Here is a 22,948-nt window from a genome sequence, read left to right as displayed (position 1 = left end):
TGTCTGGTGCTAAAAATTTGGAAATGTCAATTCCGCGTATTAACGTGCACAAACGCCTGCTCAATGGGTGGTTCAACTTCAATTTATGTTTTCTTTGAATTTTGACCTGTTCACATTGGAGTAGTGACTTCTTTACTTTACTTTTATTAAATTTGGTCTCTTTTTGGAAGTTTGATTCAAAATAATTCTATTTTTCAATAAAGTTTATTAAGTTTTCATATTTTATTAAAAAATGTTCAATAAGATCTTTTTCGTTGACGCTGTTAAAATCATAACGGTGCAGATGCTAATGTGGTGAAATCTAAGTGAGCTATTTAGTTGGATGATTATATGGCACTGTGAAGTGATTGTAATGTATAAATATTTAAGAAAAAAATAAAATGGCGTAAGATAAGTGGTAGGTTAAGTCTAGGTTAAAGAAAAATACCCTTATCTAAGAGTGATTTCGTTATTTCTGGATTCAACATTGTTCGGAAAGTGGTGTTGTAATCAGTGTTGGTTGTTGATTCCTTGAAGGTGTAATTGGAACATCGTACATACGTGAGGTAAGTGGTCATAATCTAAGCCTAATTAGTTGATGTTCTTGTTGTTTTATTTGGGGGTTAGGGTTTAATTTGATTTTGTGTTAAATATACATATTTTGTATGAATGATGATGATTTTGGGAGTATAAATTTGTTGGTTTAAATATTTTCTATTGAATTTGGGAGTATAAATTTGGAGATTAGGGTTTAATTTGATTGGGTTAAATATACGTATTTTGTTCAATTGACAATGATTTTGAGAATATAAATTTGTTGTTTAAATATTTTCTGTTGAATTTGGAGGTATAAATTTGGGGTTTAGGGTTTAATTTGATTTTGTTGTTTATCCTTTTCTGCAACTTTTGAACTAAAATTTCCATATCACAAATCCTCCTCCTTTGCCAGACAATTTCATCATCTTTTTCCTCATTATTTTCTTCATTACACCATTTGAAAATTTATAGCACATGCCTCTTGAAGATCCACCATGTTACGCACCAAATAAGCCACCAAAATTGATTCTAACTCATCAATCTATAACAAGTATACTCCAGATAAGATGACGAGAATTCAAAAAAACTTGTAATGACGACATCCCCAAAATTGTCTGCCAGCATTCTGTGGAGTTCTCGTCACTTTGCTCACAGCATAATCACCACACTTGCAACGAGAGATTATCCCACCTCCCCTCCAACCACCATCATTTATGGATTGCGAATTTCTTTCCCACCCTGTTTTGGAACAAGAAGAATAACCTTGAAAAGAAGCCATTTCTATCTACCCACATCCGTTGTACTAAAAAAAGTCAACAACTTGAACGAACCCTGACCATCCCTTTTATTAGACATAATAACCTCAACTTTAAACATTTCCACCAACTCATTTCACATGCTGCGTAATCATCCAACGAAACAACTCATAATAGTGTCAGCGAAAAGGACCTTATTGAATATTTTTTAATGAAGTATGAGATTTTAGTGAACTTTTTTCAAAAGTAAAATATTTTGAAACAAACTCAAAAAAAAGGACCAAATAATGTATTCAAGCTTAAAACAAAAATAAAACGACAGTTTTCAAGATTTTAAATTATTGAAAACGTTGTAAAATTATTATTTTATGAATTTTACTAAAAGATAAATCCAAATTGTTATAATTAGAAATGGGTAATCGTGTTTTAACATTTTTTTAATCTCTTGGTGCTCCGTATCTTCTTATTTTCTATAAGCTTGTTAGAGTAATTTTTTTTGGTTAAATACTAGTTTTATTAATTGTATATTTCATTTCTATTGTATAAAGAAAATAAATATAATTTTGGTACAGAATTTTAGTTTGATTAATTTTGTTTTAATTTCTCAATGGTTAAAGAATTGAACATGTTTTTGATCTTTAATAATTGTTGACATGTTTATTTATTAAAAAAATTAATGTTAATATATAATTAACCTAGAAAAAAAAAAACTACCTTTTACTTTTAATTTTACAAAGTTAAAATTTTATGTGTCTCTTTCAAAATTAATTACATATTAATGCCAATTTTTTAATAAACACACATAGATATTAAGTTCTTTTTATTACACTAAAAATAAAACATAATTAATATTTACTATACTACATTGGCTATTTATCTATTTTATATATTAATATTTCTCCTGTACAAAAAGATGTCTATTTATCAATATTTTCTATTTGTATTCTTAGAAGATATAATTATTCCATAATGTGACATATTATCTGTTTGATAGAATCATCATCATCCTAAGAAAAAATGTAACCATAAATATTTTATTATTTATCTCTTAATTTATGGATTACATACGATAAAAAAATTTAAATATCTTATTTATCTAATATTTGATTAATAATGAAATTAATTTGATTACATTTTTATCGGAATCTCACATGCAACTTTAAGTGGTGGGTGAATAAACTCCATACTCATATAAGAAAATTGAATTACTTTTTTAGAAGTTAGTTTTCAATAAATAATGAGAGTAAAAGTTTAAGTTCGAAATAATATCTCTTATATAATTGTATCTCTCACTATTAATAACAAATTAGATGATAATTGAATTTTGTTATACTAAACATTTTTAACTTAAATGATCATTAAAAAAATTATATTTAAGCTTTAATTTCTACTCTTTATAAATAGATGAGAACTTTATTATCAGATTTGTTATATTAAACATTATAATACTAACTTTATTTATATTTGAAAGACTATATAATACTCGTATCTCAAATAATACGTAAGATGATAAATAGTATTTGTTTTAGCCTATGTTTTTGCAAGGGATTCTAACTACAATATTTATAATTAATTAAATTATCATATGGCCAAAATTAAAGTTAGTTGTTTCTTCGTTAGCAGGGCTTGTATTATACGACGTTATTGGGTGTCAACATTCACATAGTTTGACATGTTACGAATTTGTCTCATGTGACAATTTGTCTAGTAATGGTTCCAACAAAATGAGAATACCAGAGTCTTCATAAACTAAACTACTGATCCACATGTTATTTCCTATGAAGGTACACAATCTCTCTCAGTATTAATTATAACGAAAGCAATCATGATTTGAGGTACTTACTAGAAAAAATACATTAATTAAACATATAAAAAGGAAAGAGCTTGTCATATATAAAAGGAGCAGAACTCATATTAGGCTATTTCTTCTTCCATCTTCCTAAGTCTAAGTAGCACCACCATTAAAAAAGAACTATAAAACTTCCTTCTTCTTTTTTGTGTTATTTCAACTATCCTAATGAAAGGTATCAATGTCATAAATTTCGAATAAGCTTATCTCAATTCTTCTTTTCAATTCTAGAAGACTTCATCCAGTATTTATTTTTATTCCAAAAGAGTTGATCCAGAATAGTTTGAGTTTCAGTGCTGCAATCATATCCCTTGACAGCATCAACACACGAGATGTAGTCAATCAATTAGTAAAACTTACAACAAAACACTCAAACTCTTCCAGAACACAATATTTCAAAATCCAGATCAACTCTTTCAAACTAGAACAATAAATTCAGATGAAGTCTTTCGAAATAAATAAAAAAATAATCCAGATCATTTCATCCAAAATCTACAACAAAAATGCACTTTTTCCTAAAATACTAATATAGAGTTGTCGACCTTATAAAATAAACAGTATTATACAGTCCACAATTTTTCTCTCCAGATCATCCCATCCCAAAGGTTGATTTAACCCTTCCAAAAAAAAGTCTAATTCAAAATCTAACACGCAAAAGACGAGGACAATGGTCTTTTGTTAAATTATAGGGGTGCAAGAAAAACAGCTCGCATATAGTATATCTAGTGAACACACAGATCCAACTCTGTAACAAGCTCAAATAATTAAAAGCTATCATTGCTAACATTTTTAAATGACAAAAATCCTAGTCAACATAAACAATGAAGATAAATATATTTAGACTTTAAGATAGACTCTACTAAAAACAGTCCCAAAACCAATAATGCATGTTAGATTTTGGAATTTGACCTCTAGCCACTACCATGAAGAATCATTAAGCGAATGTCCTGCTTCTGCAGTGTTGAAACTAAAAACGCATCTTCACTGCTGAGTATGGCCAGCCCACAGTTGATGATGGTACATCTGCAGGTTATGAATAGGCTGACTAACATTGTTAGAGAGTCCCGGGCCTCCCGGGCCCTTAATAAAATTACTATTTTCATTATCCTCAGATGACTCGGTTGAAGGCCCCTGAGAAGTAGGAGTGGTCGGAGTCGTAGGAGCACCAAAAGTTAACAATTGGGATGATGGCGTCGTAGAACGTCCAGATTTCATGTTATTTGAGCTAGACTTTTTTCCATCTGCAATAAAGCTACCCACAACGACCTGTTGACATGCATCGTAGTTAGATCAATCCTTTTGTAGAAAAAGACTACAATAGCCAAAAACTTATATACACAATGTTTTTTTATCAAAGCAGAAGAAAAATTCCAATATATTTTCGACCATTTGACAATTTGACATAAATTTTCCACCATTTGAGAGCTATACCTGCACTGCCGATGCTGCAGTAAGAGCTCCAGCAACTTCGCCACCCAATACTCGTCCATCAGGACCTGCTAAACTTACATTCAAGGAACGCATTCCATTATGACTATTATTTTCAGATTGTTGAGTAAAACCTGTAAGTGATATGATCTCAAATTCACCCTGTAATGAAAAAAACATGTGAATTAAACTTTAAATACAAACGTGTTATATCAGAGTAAAAATAATGACACAATCAACAGCGTAAAAATAATGACATTGTGACAATGAGATTATGTAAAAATTAAACATAAGAACTAAAGAAGCGTATAAATTTGGTAGAATTCCAGAAAAATAAGAGTATTATCTGTTTAAACCCAATTACTACATTAAATCACTGCATAGTATAACTTTACTAATGAGGACAGTGCATGGAGGATGGGAAGTAGCCTCAAATAAATAAATAAATAAATAAATAAAAACTGTACGTTTCACAGGCGACATTAACACATTACATTAACACACAAATCACAAATTTGAACATTGTATTTGGAAAAGGTATAACCAGGACCTAGTAATAAGATACACCCTTCACAAAAAATGTTTTGGATAACATCAAGACAATTAAAGAGATATTTTACTAAGGTTACCTGTGGTCCTAATAAAAAAAGGAAAACATAATGGTAAATATCAAATCAGAAAAAATATTGTATTAAAATTATAGATTGCTAGAAACATTCTTTTTATTGCATAGGAAAGACACGCAGTCTGAACTTTTGTACATGGTTAATATAAGTTTATATAAACTGAGCTGATAAATTATTCGCATTGCCATTTTTAACATGGTAGGTCTGTTACACAGCTTTACGTAATTGTTCAATCAATTAAAGATATGATGCGTCAAAGCTTTATTAGCTTAAAGTCTGTAAACTAATGCAAAATGTCAGCTCTTTTTCTGTGTCTCAAAGTAGAAATTGGTTTGAGGAAGGTCAATAACATCTACAATAATTAGGATATTATGGAACATCAAAATATAAATAAATACTAATTCTTATAACCAAGAGACCAGGACGGAAGACCTGCCTCCAGAAATGTACTTAACCCATCTTCACCATCCCCAAATTAATCCAATTCCAACAGTTACCTTCCCAATACATATTACACTGGATAAAACCCATATTTAATAAACTCCACATCGAAGATTCCCAGCTGGTTCCCATGACTGCAGCTTCCAGTAATCAGAAGGCATACATAAGCAATATATTTCCTGTTCTTTCAACGCCTAGAAGATTATATTATTCTACAAGATGCATACAGATATATTTAACTCATTTGTATTGCCTAATAAATTTCTGTCTTCTTTACAGTGCGTTTAATACAGATATAAGTCAACAATACAGGAGATGAATCCCATAGAGGATAGCACGCTATTAAACCATTGAGTACCACCCAAAACCATAGAAATATAATTTCCATGGCACATTTTTTCTGAACAAATTAAGTATTTTAAAACAAAAATGAAACCATTGGAGAATTTACTCGTTTCATAAATCAGATAGCCTCCAATTGTCTTATTTAGCTTTACATCTATTCATTCAGAGAGTTGAATCAGGATTGTGTGGAAGAATTTAAGTGAACTTAAGAACAATTCATTCAGTATATATTTCTTTCCATAACAATTCTTAAATCGCAATAGTTGCACTAACAGATTCAAAATTGTATCCCAAAAAACATATAACAAGAAATTAAAGGGAAAAAATGAAATTACGAGAAATAAAAAGGAAACGTTTCTGGTAGATTTTGTACTTAAAACCTAAATAAACTCCGTCGTCAAAAGTCAAAAAAAAAAATGTAATTAAGCACGTGCACAGGGTGATAATATGTGTATTTCTTCAAATTCTACCTTGACAAAGAAGAGCTAATATGCACACAAGCACACCAAACAAAATTGTGGCCTCATTGGCCAGAACTTCCAAAACCAAGGATCACAACCAACCTTGACAGTTGAAAATGGTTATCTAAAGGATAGTGATGTAGGAGAATGTAAAAATACCTCATACGACACATCAGGACCAGATAGGGATGAAACAGAAGGCGGCTGTCGAATAGTGACATTACGAATAGGACCGATGGCAGAGAGAATACAAACTGACCGTGGCCCTTGCTCACAAAAGGCCATAATTTTTGCAGCAATGTCCTGGAAACAAAGACATCCAGTAAGAAAAATTTGCAACAAAACAAAACATTGTGATTGTGATAAATGAGTGAGCGATCATAGGTATACCTCGCCAGCTTCCGCTGATATTACATGTGGAGTAAAGCCAGTTCCAGAGATTCCTTAAGAAAAAAATACAGGATCAAACCACGTAAAAAGCAAAGGTAGCGAAAAAGCGAAAAAGATAGAAAGATAAATACCAAGAGCGTCCATCTGTTTTTTTCCGGAACCAGGAGGACGTCCGCGGTGCTTCTTGGCGGGAGATTCGGCAGAAGAAGCGGCGGGATAATTTGGGACCAGGCCCAAGGCAATGTTGCCATCTGGAGAATATTTTCTGGGCCGGCCCCTTTTCTTCTTAGAGGACTCCGATGAACCCACTCCGAGCGCGCACGGCTTCAGCGCAGCCTCGCAGGAATGGTTGTCGTTGAGAGGTTCGGGAGGAGGTGGAGGAGGAGGAGGGTTGTGGTGGTGATGGTGGTTGTTGCTGATGAAAGGAAATCGGGCGGTGGCGGGGGCCAACATGGAAGGGTAGGTGGTGGGTCCCACCATCATGTTTGGCAATTGCGGTTGCTGGTGCGGTTCCCGAGAATCCATGACGGGTGAACAGAGAACAGAAGAGGAAAGCAAAATGCGGATCGCAGAGCGGTGGTGGGACCGGAATGCGTGGGGGAAAACAGAGATTGGATTTGATCGAAAAGGAACGCAGCGATTGGCGAAGGAGATGCGTGGGAGTTGAAGAATGAGAAGAAGAAGGAGAAGAAGACGAAGAGAAAAACAGAAAAGGGAGAAGAATATATATAAATATATATTTATATATAAGGAAGAGAATAAGAAGGGTAGAGAGGGAACACCCGAAGCGGGCTTTGGGCTGATAGTATTAATTTAGGGTTTTACTTTTAGATTTTGTTTTTATTCCCTCCCTTTTCCCAATTTATTATTCTTACTTTCCTCACACTTTCACAAGATTTCCATTTGGATATGATCTGATAGTTACCCATTTGCCGCTTCCTGTCAATTTCATCCTTCGCTTTCCATCCTCCTATTTCCCCTAACTTTATTTAAAAAAAAAAAATCATAATTATAATATATTAAAACCATTTTCTCTTTATTTAATTAATCATGTTCATAAATGTTACTAATTACATCACAGACAAGTTTATGAACAAAAATAACATCATTTAAAGTAGTTTTCTTTTACTTGTTTGATGGTTAATCTTTGTTATATCTAGGTGAATTATAAAAGATGGTAAAAGTTCAGTTCTCATCATACTTAATATATAGATAATAAAAATCATATAGTATTTAATGTTGTTGATAAATATTCTTTTATTATGTAAACTTATACCTGACATACTAGTATAGCATTTAATGCTAATAATTATTTATATAAGTATATAAAAATATATATATTTCTTTATATAGTATACGTAGAAGACCGAGTCATGGATGATTACCCGTCAGAATAAATTTGATTAAATATAGTGATGGAGTTTTATTTAACAAACTATTATTCTAATATGTCAGTCGTTTTTAAATTTTATTCATAATGTGAAACTCGGTTATGGTAATATCTTGGTTGAGAGATCTTTATCCCAAATATCTACGAAATTAAAGCATGGGTAATACCTATCATTTGCTAAAGTAGTGCGATTTTATATAGATGGATTTTTAAAAATTCACGAAAATAGATAAATTGTGTTTACGAAAAGATAACTTTAAAATAAAATAAAAATTGTATTTTCTAAACACAATTTTATACAATTAAAAAAAATGTAATTCTAATTACTATTTTAAACTTTTTATATCATTCTAAATAATTTTTATATTTTATTTTTCCGTTTCTTTTATTTTATTTGTTTTATTTCATTCTTGGAGTAATGTAGTTAACAAATTTCTTTTTACGGTTTTTAAAAGATTTATATAAACTTATATTTTTTATTCTTAATTGGTTTTTAATAATTTGATTAGTTGGTTTTTATTCTTTTAATAATATAAAATGTTGAAAATCAAGATTTAATACCATTATCTTTTAGTAGCATCAAATCGTGTTTGAAAAATACAGATTTTTATTTTAAAATTATATTAATTAAATATAATTTATCTACTTTTATACAATATTTTAAGTTGCCCGGTATAATTGGTTAACAGATGTGGTAAATCTTCATCATAAGATAAAAATAATATATGTTCTCATCATTTAATCCATTGTAACATATAAATATATATTTATTACGATTGACTCCCCTTAACACTCAATTTTAGTGGGTTACACTACTCACTAAGACATTATACATTATATTAGAGTTGTCAAAAACGGGTAACCCGGTTCCATCCGGTCCGATCCATCACGGGTTGGTCACTTATTGAGCCAACCCAACTCGACTCATTTATTAGCGAGTCAGAAAAACTTGAATCCAACCCGACCTACCACGGGTTGGTGGGTAAACGGATTGGTTCACTAGCCCATTTAATTACTTTTTTTTAAATAAAAAAAAATACAAACTTTCTGTAATTTAAATTTAAACAATTTTCACTCCCAAAAAATCATGTTAAAGACAATTCAAATAATAATAAAAAGTACAATATAATCCAAATGTCATTAAAAAACAAACACAAAAAGCATACAAATAAGTTTCTTATATTCATCATTTTTTGTTCTTGTTGTAACCCTTAACTCTTGTTCTTGTTGTCTCCAAATTCACTAATAAAGATTTTTCTAATATCAGAACAATTCCGACAATTAATAAAAAATATTAGTAAAAAGAAAGAGAAACAATATCCAACAACATCAACAAAAAATTAATAGTTTAATCTGTAACACAATTTCCAAATTCAAAGATATCAAAAAGAGCTTGTTCAAATAATGTATACTCAAATTATTTAAATAAAATGAACAAAATCTGATACAAGCATGTCACAACATGAAAAAATCATTTCATGTCTTCAAATCCCCCAGAACAAAAAACAAATTCGCAAACCCCTATTTTTGCCATTATAGGATTCTTGAAAAAAAAAAAAAAGTGAGGAAACAAAAATGTGGAGAAAAGTGAAGAAAAAAAGGAAAGATATTTTACCTGCTCCTTGAATGATTTGAGTGAAGTGATCCTTGAATTATTTGAGTGAAGTGAGGGTAGAAGTTACTTTTTTGATATAAAATATTTTATTTTTTAGGGTTTCATAAATAAAATAATAAATTTAAAAAATAAAATTAGGTAGGTGGGTTGGTCGGCCAATCCGGCTCACCACGGGTTCAACCCGCATGAGCCGGGTCTAAATGAGCCAGGTTAAAATCTGACCCGCATACGAGTGGGTTGTATTTTTCAAAACCAACCTGTCCCAAACCCGTGACGAACAGGATTGGCTCGCGGGTTATGATCCATTTTGACAACTCTACATTATATATTAAAAAAAACATATAAACATATATAATGTATTTAATTTTTTTTTAAATTAAAAAATGTTGTGGTTATTTTTACAAAAATTCCTACAAATTTTTCGTTGTTGTTATCTTTTTCATATATATCGTCATTTATTCACATATAATATATAATATTTACTTATAGACAAACAACAACACAATGAAGACACAAGAGTAAATTAGTCAAAAATTAAGCATTTATATGTTTAAACAACATATTAATTCAAATACGATCTAGATTCAATTTCAAAATATTTATGTATTAAGTTGAATAGCTATGAAGTCATGCACCCATTATGTAACTGTGTAACATAACGTTTTATTCAACTTTTATTTCTTAACACATAGATAAAACAAAAAAAAAATCAAAATATGATATGAAAAAACCTTTTTTAATAATTTTTTAATTATAATATTCAATAATGATGCATAAATTTTTTTAAAATATGAAAACATAAGTTTTAACATAAATTTTTAATATATATAGATATATACATATATTAAAAATTTATTATTTGTGGCACATAATTTCTTTTTTCTTAAATTACACGGAAGTATATAACTGTTGTTTACATAATAACAATTAACTTTCCCACTACCTCTTTATTTAACTTTTATTTTTTAGTATATAATAACTAAAAACATGGTAACATTTTTCTCTCTTACAAATAAGCTTATTTTTTTATTTCTTTTTTCAATACGTCCTATATAACAACTACTAGTTTTTCTGTAAGATCATTTAATTTTTATTTTTTACACATCATTAAAATATATTTTTTAAAGAATACTTCTTCTTTTTATATTCATTTAATTATAATATTATCAAAAAGTGGTTTTTTTAACTACAAATGTCACACGAAACATTTTTTACTGGCTATATATAAATCAAAGAATCAGATATTACCTTCATTATTATTTTTTGTTTGGGTTGAATTAGGTTTCTGTTAATTTAATTTAATTTAATTTTCATGATAGTGTTTAAATAATATACAAAATGGACAATTCTTATGATGTGGTGATATTTTATCTAAGACATGCGTTGTGACATAATTTTTCTCTTATTTATTTTTTATAAACATTAGAGTTTCATGAATATATGGATGTTAGAGACGCCTTCCCCCACCATTAGAAACTTTAAAGAGAAAGACTTTTAGTTTATTGTGAAAAATGATATTGAATGAAGAACAATAAAATTGGTAATGGTGGAAAACAATGACGATAACTGAGTTTGTTGTGAATATGAAAAATGGAATGGATGAAGGAAATTGAGGCAATCAATGAAGCGTGTGTGAGGTAGATGATTGTTGATAAGAGAAAGGAAATAAAAAGTGATATTTTTTTTGTATGAGTTTTATGAAAGAAAAAAAAATTAGGAAGGAGTTGAAAAACTTTTTATCCAGATTCAGGTCTTGTTCATTTGAGTGAATTTAAGGGAGAGTAATTGAGTGGATTTGGAGGTAATTCTTTTTTGGTTATTTATTTGAGTAAATTTGAAAATAAATGAGAGTATATTTAGAATTAAAGTTTGTGAGAATTAGTGTAAAATTTAATTTATGTAATAAATTAAAAAAAATTTACTTTCCAATTCACTTTCACTTACTTTACCTTCAAATCTAGTCAACTAAACAACAAAAAGATTTATTTTTAAATCTTCTCAAATCCACTCAATTATTCTTTTCTAAATTCACTAAAATGAACAGGGTCTCAGAAATTTCACATGCATTCGATTTACATTCAATTTATATTTATTAACAATGTTAATTTTGTCAAGATAAAAAAATAAGCTGGAGTAATTTAAAAAATTCACCAAATTCAAAATTTTAACAACAAAGAACTTGAATTAAACAAACAAAATTAAATAATTTAATTAAGTTTTTACCAAATAGAAGATGACTGGTACGTTTTTTTTACATGAACTACATAGATTTTTCAAGAATAGCACTCTGGCAAAATTTATAGCATGTTGTATTTTATTTATAATTAAAAAAAATCAGTTCACTAAATAAACTCACTGGATAGCCCACGTGTTGTACAAGAACATTGCTGAACAGAGTAGAAGTGTTGCCGTGCAAAGAAACGCTGACTCGTAAAACATTTTGTTGCTTTCCTTCTTTCCTTCTCGCAGTCCACCACTTTTTGTTGTTCTTGTTATTGTTTTTTCTGCTGCTGCTAGCCTCAGATCTGCCGCTGAGCGGCGGTATCTGATTGTCACTCTTCTTCGAAAGCTTTTCGTCAGAGAATTTGGAAGCTGATACACCGGATTGGAGATGCCGGTGGCTGCTTCCGCTATATACTTCTTGAACCTCCGCGGCGACGTTCTCATCAATCGCCTCTACCGAGACGATGTTGGGTAATATCTATTCCTTTTCTCCTTCTTTCGCCTACTCATCTCTCAGTGAAGTCAAAGCGAATCATTTCTGTTGTTTGTTCTCTTAAATGTTATAGGATTTCAGTTTTCAACATCTTTTGTGTTTGGAGAACTCTATTCTAAAATATAAGTCCTGCTGTAATTGTTCGTTCTGATTACCCTGTAATGTAGCTAGGACCAGTGAATAGCGATAAGTATTAAGGAACTTTTGCTTTTGGAATGCCCTTCTTGGAACCCTGGAACTTGGTGATTGCGCTTGTTGGAAGTTTATTTTTTATTTCGTCGGGAACAGTATCACGTCTTCTAACTTATTGAATTACATTGCAGGGGAAATATGGTTGATGCTTTTCGGACACATATAATGCAAACAAAAGAACTTGGTACTTGTCCTGTGAGGCAGATTGGTGGTTGCTCTTTCTTTTACATGAGGATCAGCAATGTTTACATCGTGATTGTTGTCAGCAGCAATGCTAATGTAGCTTGCGCTTTCAAGTTTGTTGTTGAGGTATTTAACTTCTTGCTATCTCTGTAACTTATCGGATGATGTCTGGCTTGATCAGTTAAAGTACGATTCATGACGTGGACCTTTTTCATTGCATCCTTCCTCAACTTTGAGATGAAAGCTTTGCTGTCTATGTTGCTCAGACATTGATTTCTGTCTTTCGATCTAGAAATTTGATCATCATTAACTTATAGTTATATAAATGATTACACGATTGATATATGTCCTCGTTGCAGGCAGTTGCACTATTTAAATCATATTTTGGCGGTGCCTTTGACGAAGATGCAATTCGCAATAATTTTGTACTTATTTATGAGCTCCTAGATGGTATGTAATCATGTGGTGATGAATTAAATTCTTTGAAATTTTATGTCGCAATGCTGAAAGTCAGTTGAAGGGTTTTAGTTCCAATAATTTCAAAATCTGTCATTTGTTTGAAGAATATTTTCTGGATAAGTTCTTATTTTTCTGTTCAAAGTTTAAGCGAGTGGTTACACTGAAGAGGTAGATGCAAGAAGTTTCTATATGATTTGAATTTTCTTGAAATATTTCATATAGACACACAAGTTAATGTAACTGGGTCTATCTGTTTTGTCAACGGATTGAAACAAAACCAGAGGCTTAAATAGCTGCCCTATAGCAGCATAGTGGCCCCGCCCTCTATAGGGGCTTCCGTATTGGCTAAAGCAGACCAAATAGTGGCCACAGGGGCACTATAGTGAATAGGGCTTTACTAGTGAAATGTAACAGAAGGGGCTAGTTTTATATGATTGCATTTGTGAATAGTGCGGTGTAATTTTGCTATAGAAGTGTAGCAGTGTGGAGCAGCCCCAGCCTGCTATAGGCGCTGCCGCAGCGAATCAAATTACACGCTCATTAGTGGCTGTTGCAGCACTATTCTATGTGCTGATTCTTGAAATTTCTTTGAAAAATGACATTAGGGCTTTTTTGGGGTTTCCATTTACAATGCTGAAGTCTACTGCTGTAATAGTAGTGAAGAAGATAAAGAAGACTTGAATTTAAGAAATGGTGGTTTACTATGATTCCTATCTAGGAAACTTGTATTTGAATTTAGTTGTTATTTACTGCATGCTTTGTTTAGAGACACGCCTATTAATTTTTTTTTTATTGATTCTGAATGTCATTAATTGAGTAATTCTTTTGTCACTTTTGTAAATTCCTTGTATATAGTATATATTTTTTTTAAACAGTGGTTATCTTTCTATAATGTTCTTGGGGCTAATTGCTACATGTTTGCTATCCAGGATTTCAAACACCAGAATAAAATGTTTTTCTCATTCAAACTTGGTGTAATAATAAAATACTAAATAGAGTTCTCATGAAAAAAATATTTATCATTTGAATTCAAATGAGTTTATTATAAATATTTTACATATATCTGCAGAAATCATGGATTTTGGTTATCCTCAAAATCTTTCTCCGGAAATCTTAAAGCTTTATATTACTCAGGAAGGAGTGCGTTCCCCATTTTCATCCAAGGTTAGTCTGCCCACGCTAATGTGTAAACAAACACATTGAATTACTCGGGTGTGGACTTGATAGAACTAGCATGAATTACATTGAGATGAAAAAAATTAGAACCTTGGAGAATAGAATATCTATAGTTGCATGAATATATGAAAATACCAAATATCATTTTGTTGGAGGGAACAGCGGGAAACACCTCACCACAGATATACCTATGCAAAATGTGATTTCACATGTTACTGGCTCTGTGGGTGCATGCGTTATCTATCTGTCCACTTGTTTGTTGTTTGAGTTTACCCTTCTTAATGCGATGTATTGTTTAAATAACTCACTAAATCCTACTATAATTCATCCTGTGCTGTGCGCAATGCTTGGGTGATACAGCCTGTAGATAGACCTGTCCCAAATGCAACTTTACAAGTTACTGGTGCTGTTGGTTGGCGGAGAGAAGGCCTTGTATATAAAAAGAACGAGGCAAGTTGTGTATATCTTCCATTCTTTATCATTAGTGCCCTTCTGTTGCAAATTACGTCATTTATCCATTGCAGGTCTTCTTGGATATTGTGGAGAGCGTGAATCTTCTTATGTCTTCAAAGGGTAGGTCATGAATTTTCCTTGTCTCCACAACATTGATGCTTGCTTGATTGTGTGCTAATTGTGATGAATATAGGTGTTGTTCTACGCTGTGATGTTACGGGAAAGATTCTTATGAAGTGCTTTCTTTCTGGAATGCCCGATTTGAAGTTGGGTTTGAATGACAAGATTGGCCTAGAGAAAGAGTCAGAAATTAAATCTCGTCCTACTAAAAGGTAGTTTTCATTTGAACATGATTCCGAATTTTTATTTTATTTTTATTATTATTATTATTATTATTTTTTTCATTATCATTTGAAAGACGTGTTTGTCCTGTTATATTACAGTAGAGAATTGTGTGTTTACCTTTTTTCTTCTAAAACGTAGTCCATCTTGTGTGTCGTACTAGGAGGACAATTCATCCTTATGTTTTATTTACTCAACTATAATAGTAATATTGTTTTCTGCTGTCAACAAAATCCATTTTGCAGTGGTAAAACTATTGAGCTTGATGATGTAACTTTCCATCAATGTGTAAATCTGACAAGGTTCAACTCAGAGAAGACAGTTAGTTTTGTGCCACCTGATGGTGAATTTGAACTAATGAAGTAAGCTTTTACCTTCTCTTTAAATCCTCATAATTTATAAAATTTTGTGGACCTACAACAAACTTCTTACAAGCATGCTCTGGTGGGAAAAAAAGGGGCAGGTGGATAAATGGATTTATGATTCCTTTCCTTGCTGTTACTCTTCTTGATTAACTATTTTAAAATAACTCTGTTGGTTTTTCTGCAAGGCACTTGATAATGTATTTCTTCCTCGATCTTCATCACCAAACTTAAAATACCACAATGGATTACTGTCATCTCTATGATATGATTTAAGCTTCTAAGGAAGTGTTCTATTCCTTCTATGACACCTCAATAGACCACCAACAGCAACATTGAAAACTAATTTTTCTTTGGTTCATATTGGTTACAACTGCCCAATTTTCATAAATCCAGCTCTCTTATACCAAGGAGCTAAGTCAAGGGGTGCATCTGAAATCTTTCGTACAAACATCCATTTCTTGAGTTTATTAGGTTTTCCTTGCCTTTCCTACAGATTTAGCTTGTTTGCTACTACCTAATATTGCAATGGAAATGTATCAGGTGCTCATGCCGTTCACAGTCTATTATCATCCTAGTTTCACTTATTTAGAATGATGGTTATACTTCCTCAGTTGTTGGATTACTTTCTTCCTTTCATAATGTTTGTAGCATCGAAGTGATTCTTATTTTTGCACAGCATTAGCTTCATCATGAAATTTAAAGGATATTTAGTAGCTCCAAGAAGTATATTTTACCATTTTGCATCACTTGGTTTATAAACTCACAAGTGATTTAGGATCAGGTGAATTCTTAACGGTGCCAGAAGTGGCATTGGTCTTGTCTGATATCTTCTAAGATTATTTTAAATTGATAGATATCGTATCACCGAGGGTGTTAATCTTCCCTTCAAAGTATTGCCCACCATCAAGGAACTTGGTCGAACAAGGATGGAAGTAAATGTTAAGGTTTGAAATTTTTAACGTTGAAGGTCAAATATATTGAATGTCATCTACCCCCATTCGTTTTACCTGTTATTAACATGTTTTTCAGGTAAAGAGTGTCTTTGGTGCAAAGATGTTTGCACTAGGGGTTGTTGTCAAAATTCCTGTGCCGAAACAAACAGCAAAAACGAGTTTCACAGTCACATCTGGTCGAGCAAAATATAATGCAGCTATTGATTGTTTGGTTTGGAAGTAAGAGTCTCACTTTGTTATAATTACTATGTGAAATGAAAGTTATTGAAAGCGGTTTTCCGACCCTAACTCAGCATCTTGAGTAACCTAAATGTGTGCTGTTACTTAGTAATTTTATGTTTTAGAAATCATGTTTGAATATGTTACTAATCATGTTTGAAATATTTTGTTTTACATAGTGTGATAGGATAGGGTTCCAGATTTATTTTCTAATTTAACTTGTCAGGGGTACTATTTAATGTGGTTTTCGGTATTAACATCCTATTCTATTCTTAATTTGTAGACTAAGAAAATTTCCTGGGCAAACTGAGCCGACATTGAGTGCAGAAGTTGAACTTATTTCCACGATGACAGAAAAGAAATCTGGGACTAGACCGCCAATTCAGATGGAGTTTCAGGTTTGTTATATGTTGTTTTTACAAATTCCATGAAAATAGCTGGAACGTCCTGATTGTCTTAGAAGTATCTGTGAAAGCTTATTCATGAAAATGGTTGGATGTGTAATTAATCCAGTTTTATTATATACATGTCAATTACGGAAATTAGTAATCAGGGCTTGGGACCTGTATATTCATTACTATATTAATATATATTCAATGCATTCGTCGATCTAGGTGAAATAAAATGGTCTTTCCTTTTCTCTCTCTGGACAAAATATAATTTTTTTAAACTTTCATTTTTTTTTTGGGTAAGCTTAGTGGACATTGGCCCTCCGCTGCGGGGATGACATTTGATCTAATATTTCACATTCTCTTGTTGAGAATCAGTCTCGAAAGAAACACTTGCTTCCTATATAGTAGCTTGACGTACAAGTCTTATATTTCATAATGCAGGTTCCCATGTTCACCGCATCTGGTTTACGTGTCCGTTTTCTAAAGGTAAGGTATCCAATTTGATTTACGAGGCTTTTCTGTTTTTAACATTGATATGTGGAGGCCTCATGTTTTTCTTAGAACTCAGTGGTTTTTGTAATTTACTCTGTGAAGGTGTGGGAAAAGAGTGGATACAACACTGTTGAGTGGGTTCGGTATATTACAAAAGCAGGATCTTACGAGGTAAGGTGCTAGCCGTCACATGGGAAAACGTCAGATTAATGGATGGAGATGGAAGCAAACCAAATAGTTAAAAGCACTCTTCTATGCAGTTACCAGTTATAGCTGAGTTTCTTCTTAGCATCATCACATAGAGTTCCGTCAAATGATTGTGGTTGTGAAAAATGAGTCAATGCCAGTTTGTTCATGTAAACTCTAAATTGATTCCATCTTCCTTGTCCACATTGTATTTTATTTTAATGATGAATCGCACGTTCAGTAGTTGTTTTTTTGGCCCTAAATGTAGGCATTGATCTACTGAAGCTCCTCTCTGAAAAGATAAATATGGGAGGGAGTTTACTTGTAAGTATACCATGATTCGTTGCTTCAAGGGAAGAAGTCATCTGTAAGATAAGAAATCTAGTTATCACATAACAAGGAAGGGCAGGGGTTAGTATATTCCTATTTTCGTTTCTACAAGGAAGATGTTGTTGATGAATTACAACTACTTTTATATTGAAGGAATAACATTTTATATATATTCAAATAATATTTTATTTGAATATAATATAATGGTTAAATAATTTTAGATTATAAGCTAGTGCGAATAATCTTGAGACAATAATAATAAAAAAATTGGAAAAAATAATGAAAAAAATATAATCATAAGAAGTTAATTAAAATGTAAAATTAATGTTTATTGAAATCGAAATTTAGATACAACGTGTTAGAGTTTTAATTTAATAATTTATATCATAAAAAATATTAAATATCATTATATATTATTTAAGAAAAAATAAAATTTAATTGAAAAATAGAATAATAAAAAATGAAAAGGAAATAGAAAAGGAAGATGGAGGGATACAGATTGTGTAGAAAGTGGAGGTGAAGGATTAGTTTGGTTGGGTGTATATAGTGTCCCATGGTATCTCATCTTTCCTTCAACGACAGCAGCTGCAAAGTTCAAGCAAACACGTGCAGTGCAGAGGGATCCTTGGCTCGCTGCAACGAACACCACGCCTTTTCCCTACACCCTCTTTTGATTCATGGGACTGTTCAGAAGGATTGCTGGATTTCTAGGGATTGGAAACCACGATCACGATTCCAAGGATGCCGCCGCCGATGAACACGATGTCCATCCTGGTACGACACCGTATCGAGTCAGAGAAACCGGTCGTCCTCGTAAAGGCTTTAGCGTCCCTGCCAAGGTCGTTGTCGATCGCCACCACCTCCCACCCGTTCTCACTCCCTCTACGTCTGGCGACGGCGGACTTCAGGTCCTTCCTTTCTCATCATTCCAATTCGGTTGGGTTTTATAACCATGCATTTAAATTTTGGGAAACCTAAAAATTCATGTCATGTTAGCTGCACAATTATTGCTTGGATCTTATACCTCATTTGTAATTTTTTACCTTTTTTCTACACAATTTAACTATACACATAAAGGAAAATAGCAAACTTGTGTGCTTACTTTTGTGTATGAGATATCAAGGCTCTTGTGAATTGTTGGGACTATGCAGAGGCTAATAATAATATCTTTTCATCCTTGTTTCAAATTCTATTAATAAGATTGTAAATAACCCGAGTCTATAGTTCCTGTGTTGAGTATTTGTGTATGTTCGTACGCGACAAATGGATCCCTTTTTCCGATTGGAACTCCAATGAACAATTTTTTTATAATGGTACTTCCTAGGGTCTTGAATACCAAAAAATAAAAATTGGTCAGTTTAGTTTAATTGTTCTTCATTTGAAACATAGACATTTTTTCTAAACTGCATATAAATAAGGGAATCATTGGAATAAAATCTCAATTAGACGGAAGACAGATAGGTAAAGTTAGTTCGAATTTGCTTACACTTAAATTCATCTCTCAACTTTTTTTTTCTCTTATATATGAGATTAAAAAGGAGTATCTTATAATGTTTGTGTTTGGGTAAGATAATGCAGCCCTTTGTTTTCTCTTGGACTTCCTACCTCCGAAGCTGAAATTCAAGTTCTAGATGTTGTATCATTTTATTTCAGTTATCTTGTGAGGATGTTATGATTATCTGATTTCATCAGTGAAAGAGTATATTGGCATGACTTTGTAATGTTGCAGTGCCATTGTGGATAACTGCCTTTGTCTTTATTTTCTTACTTTGGGTTGTTAATGAGGATCACTCTTTTTTTCTAGCTGATAGGGGAAGCTAAGCACTTTTGTAAGCATAAGAATGAAATTGACAGCATTTGGCTTTTATTTGTACTTTATCATAGCAAAATTAGGTTGGAGGTGTCCTACCATTGGCGGAGGGGTGATTCTTGTCATATTCCACTGGAATTTGTTCATCTATGTATAGTGTTGGAGTTTAAATCTTCCGTCAATGTTCCCCGATTACATGAATGGATGTACTTAACATTCCTCAACCCAAACAAAAAGACGAGTATTGGGAGGGGATTATTTAAAACTTGAATTGGTAATGGAAAATTCTTAGACAGTTCGCTTTGTACCATATCTTGTTTCAAAAGTAGCTATGAGATCTGTTCTGCTCATGATCAGTGGATCTTATCCTTGTTTCATGATTGGGAATTGTCATTGCAGCTTTTTTTATGCCCAACTATTTGGCAGATAGCTTCTATTATTACAGTTACAACATTTAGACGTACTATGTACGAGTCAGGAAAAAATAAACAGCTTGAATTTAAGACAAAAGACTCCAATCATTGATAGATGAAAGAGGGGAGGGGAAATATAGTTTCAAACTAGGGATTGTGGGGCATTCATGACCTTACGCTTGTGCCTTTTACATTTTCTTTTGTCTCTATTGCCTAGTAATTAAGTCTGGGAGTATCATGGTCAGATAAATTTTCCTTTGTCTTGTAATTTACTGCCAGCAGGTGTTTAATGTTTTTGGGCTGTTGTGTTTCGCTTCATCAGGGTCTGGGTTGGTATGCTAAGCATCTTACGATGGACGAAGATGGAGACGTGGCAGATGAATTCCTTGAAGAGGTATTGTCAGTGACGCCAGAAGGACTTGGAGAAGATCATCATAAAACACAAGCAAGGTTTAAATCGAAGAAGGGGACCAAGGAAGTCAGAGTGAACAAACAGATCCTATTAGATGGGAAAATTATTCTTCATTGTGTGGAACACCAGGGCAGATTGTAGTAAACATTGGTTTGGATATTGGTTCATTCGGCTTTTTCTGTTTAGTTGTGCATACTGTGGAATCTGTAGTTAAACACTAACATTTTAACTGGGCTTTACTTCATGGTTCCTTTTTGCATTTTAGCTGTCTTTCACTAGATTCGAATATGCTTGAGAATTGCTACACTTGATGAAAACGTGTGGGAGTTAAATGTACAAGCTACATTACAGTGGCTGTCAGATGGGTAACTTGGCTGAGAGGACCACGTGTGAGATATATAAAGAAGCTCTAAACTTTAACAAGTGGATTTAAGTGTAGTTCGTTGTGAATTATGAGTCTCCATTAAGTACTGAAATCTTAGACGTACTATTCTTCTAACCAACTTTGACAGTTTGTACCTGGATACTATTAGCTAATGCTTAAATTGTTGCTATGCTTATTAAATTAATCGAACGAGATCCATCTGAATGTTTAAAGAATACTGAGTTTTCTGTTTGTTGTTCAGCACTTCTGCTCAAGGAGGGCATCTTGTTTGAACGCAAGGTTCTCGACCTTTACTAATATACGACAGAAATTATATATTCTGTTTAAAAATTGGTAAGAATAGGAAATGACGTCAATCAACTAACATAGTCCTATGGGTAAAGGAATGTTAGTTTCTGCTACACACGTGAAGGATGATAGATGAAGGTCGTTCAAGGTGGTATTTCATATGGAGTTAAATTGCTACCATTAAGTATGGTTACTGAAAAATTTGTTGTTTCAAGTGATTTATCATGTGAAATTCTTACTTAAAAAGTCTAGAATTCCATGATTTAAAAATGCAGTTATAACTTGAGGAATTATTTTATTTTTAACAATGTATCCACACATGAAATTATTGAGATGAATTAACCTGCATTAAATATTACAATGGTATTAAAATGGACTAGAAGAATACTTTGAGTCTAGCGTGGTGTATTGCTTCTTTTGAAAGAGAATGACAATCAATATTAACTTGTCTGTGTACAAACACTAGTACAAAAATCATATTTTATGACATACAAAAACGAACTATGACATACATAGTTTTGTACGTTATAATAGTTTTGTCCATTTTTTTTAATATGAATATTGGAGAAAATTGTTTTGAATTGATATTGAGTAAAATTATCTATGTTCATTTAAGAAGTCTATAAAAAAAGAAATAACTCGATGTGAACATAGATAATTTTACTCAATATCAATTCGAAACAATTTTCTCCAATATTCATATAAAAAAATGGACTGATTTTAGAAACAGTGTCATAATATGTTCAAATAACGTAAATTTTTGCTACGTCATAAAATATGTAGACCTATTATAACGTACAAAACTTTGTACGTCATAACTCGTTTTTATACGTCATAAAATATAATTTTTATACTAATGAAAGTTAACCATATAGAATATATGTCTCAATGAGTTTTGAAACTCAGAGATACCTACGCTTCGATTAAACAGACTAATGGCACGAGATTTCTACCTTTCAGTTTGAAAAAAAAATGATTTTTTCATCAATGATAATAGAGCTGAACGAACTCTCATATCTGATCTAAACCAAATCCAATTCAATTCAGAAGATACTGCTTTGCAGCCACAGTCACAAGCACTTGTTATACGACTATAATAGTATGTAGCAACACACGAGAAATAGTGAAGAGATAACGACTACCTCAAGTCTTAACCTCATGATGCATGTCTTATACTTACCAAAGACTAATTTCCATCGAATGTGACATTTTAAAATGAGTGGAACACAAATATTAAACCGAGTGAGCAGTGACATATTCAACGCTTTTGGAGAACACGGGGCAATATCAAAGAAACCACTAACGTAAAAAGAGATGTCCATATCGGCATTCACATTCATCAGTTTTTGCTACTCATAAGCTTCAA

General features: G+C 32.1%; 3 protein-coding genes across 3 annotated transcripts; 2 read left to right on the top strand and 1 right to left on the bottom strand.

Annotated features, from left to right (window-relative positions):
* Positions 1-3,663: 3,663 nt before the first annotated feature.
* Positions 3,664-7,336, bottom strand: LOC106777064 (AT-hook motif nuclear-localized protein 8). The gene is made up of 5 exons (XM_014664573.2): positions 6,943-7,336; positions 6,812-6,864; positions 6,581-6,724; positions 4,552-4,710; positions 3,664-4,386 (listed from the first exon to the last, which is right to left on the bottom strand). Exons 1-5 carry the CDS (start codon positions 7,334-7,336, stop codon positions 4,102-4,104), a joined length of 1,035 nt encoding a protein of 344 aa, XP_014520059.1. The 3' UTR covers positions 3,664-4,101.
* Positions 7,337-12,195: 4,859 nt separating this feature from the next.
* Positions 12,196-18,364, top strand: LOC106777962 (AP-2 complex subunit mu). Its single transcript, XM_014665806.2, has 13 exons — positions 12,196-12,510; positions 12,856-13,033; positions 13,267-13,357; positions 14,436-14,530; positions 14,903-14,992; positions 15,067-15,115; positions 15,189-15,327; positions 15,583-15,699; positions 16,556-16,646; positions 16,732-16,874; positions 17,158-17,272; positions 17,708-17,752; positions 17,861-18,364. Exons 1-13 carry the CDS (start codon positions 12,428-12,430, stop codon positions 17,939-17,941), a joined length of 1,317 nt encoding a protein of 438 aa, XP_014521292.1. The 5' UTR covers positions 12,196-12,427; the 3' UTR covers positions 17,942-18,364.
* Positions 18,365-18,761: 397 nt separating this feature from the next.
* LOC106776539 lies at positions 18,762-21,187 on the top strand. Its single transcript, XM_014664019.2, has 2 exons — positions 18,762-19,182; positions 20,820-21,187. Exons 1-2 carry the CDS (start codon positions 18,952-18,954, stop codon positions 21,048-21,050), a joined length of 462 nt encoding a protein of 153 aa, XP_014519505.1. The 5' UTR covers positions 18,762-18,951; the 3' UTR covers positions 21,051-21,187.
* The last annotated feature ends 1,761 nt before the right edge of the window (positions 21,188-22,948 follow it).

This window comes from Vigna radiata, chromosome 11 (assembly GCF_000741045.1).
Source record: "Vigna radiata var. radiata cultivar VC1973A chromosome 11, Vradiata_ver6, whole genome shotgun sequence".
Lineage (NCBI taxonomy): Eukaryota > Viridiplantae > Streptophyta > Magnoliopsida > Fabales > Fabaceae > Vigna > Vigna radiata.
Note: the sequence above shows the minus strand (reverse complement) of the source record. Positions and strands in the feature narration are given on the sequence as shown.

Bases quoted from the DNA above. Each gene is read 5' to 3' on its own strand.
- LOC106776539 (XM_014664019.2), top strand. From the start codon at position 18,952: ATGGGACTGTTCAGAAGGATTGCTGGATTTCTAGGGATTGGAAACCAC. The intron at 19,183-20,819 runs GTCCTTCCTTTC...TCGCTTCATCAG, and splicing joins CTGGCGACGGCGGACTTCAG to GGTCTGGGTTGGTATGCTAA.
- LOC106777064 (XM_014664573.2), bottom strand. From the start codon at position 7,336: ATGGATTCTCGGGAACCGCACCAGCAACCGCAATTGCCAAACATGATG. The intron at 6,865-6,942 runs GTATTTATCTTT...TTTTTTCTTAAG, and splicing joins AAAACAGATGGACGCTCTTG to GAATCTCTGGAACTGGCTTT. The intron at 6,725-6,811 runs GTATACCTATGA...CTTTGTTTCCAG, and splicing joins TATCAGCGGAAGCTGGCGAG to GACATTGCTGCAAAAATTAT.
- LOC106777962 (XM_014665806.2), top strand. From the start codon at position 12,428: ATGCCGGTGGCTGCTTCCGCTATATACTTCTTGAACCTCCGCGGCGAC. The intron at 15,328-15,582 runs GTAGTTTTCATT...TCCATTTTGCAG, and splicing joins AAATCTCGTCCTACTAAAAG to TGGTAAAACTATTGAGCTTG. The intron at 17,273-17,707 runs GTTTGTTATATG...TTCATAATGCAG, and splicing joins CAATTCAGATGGAGTTTCAG to GTTCCCATGTTCACCGCATC.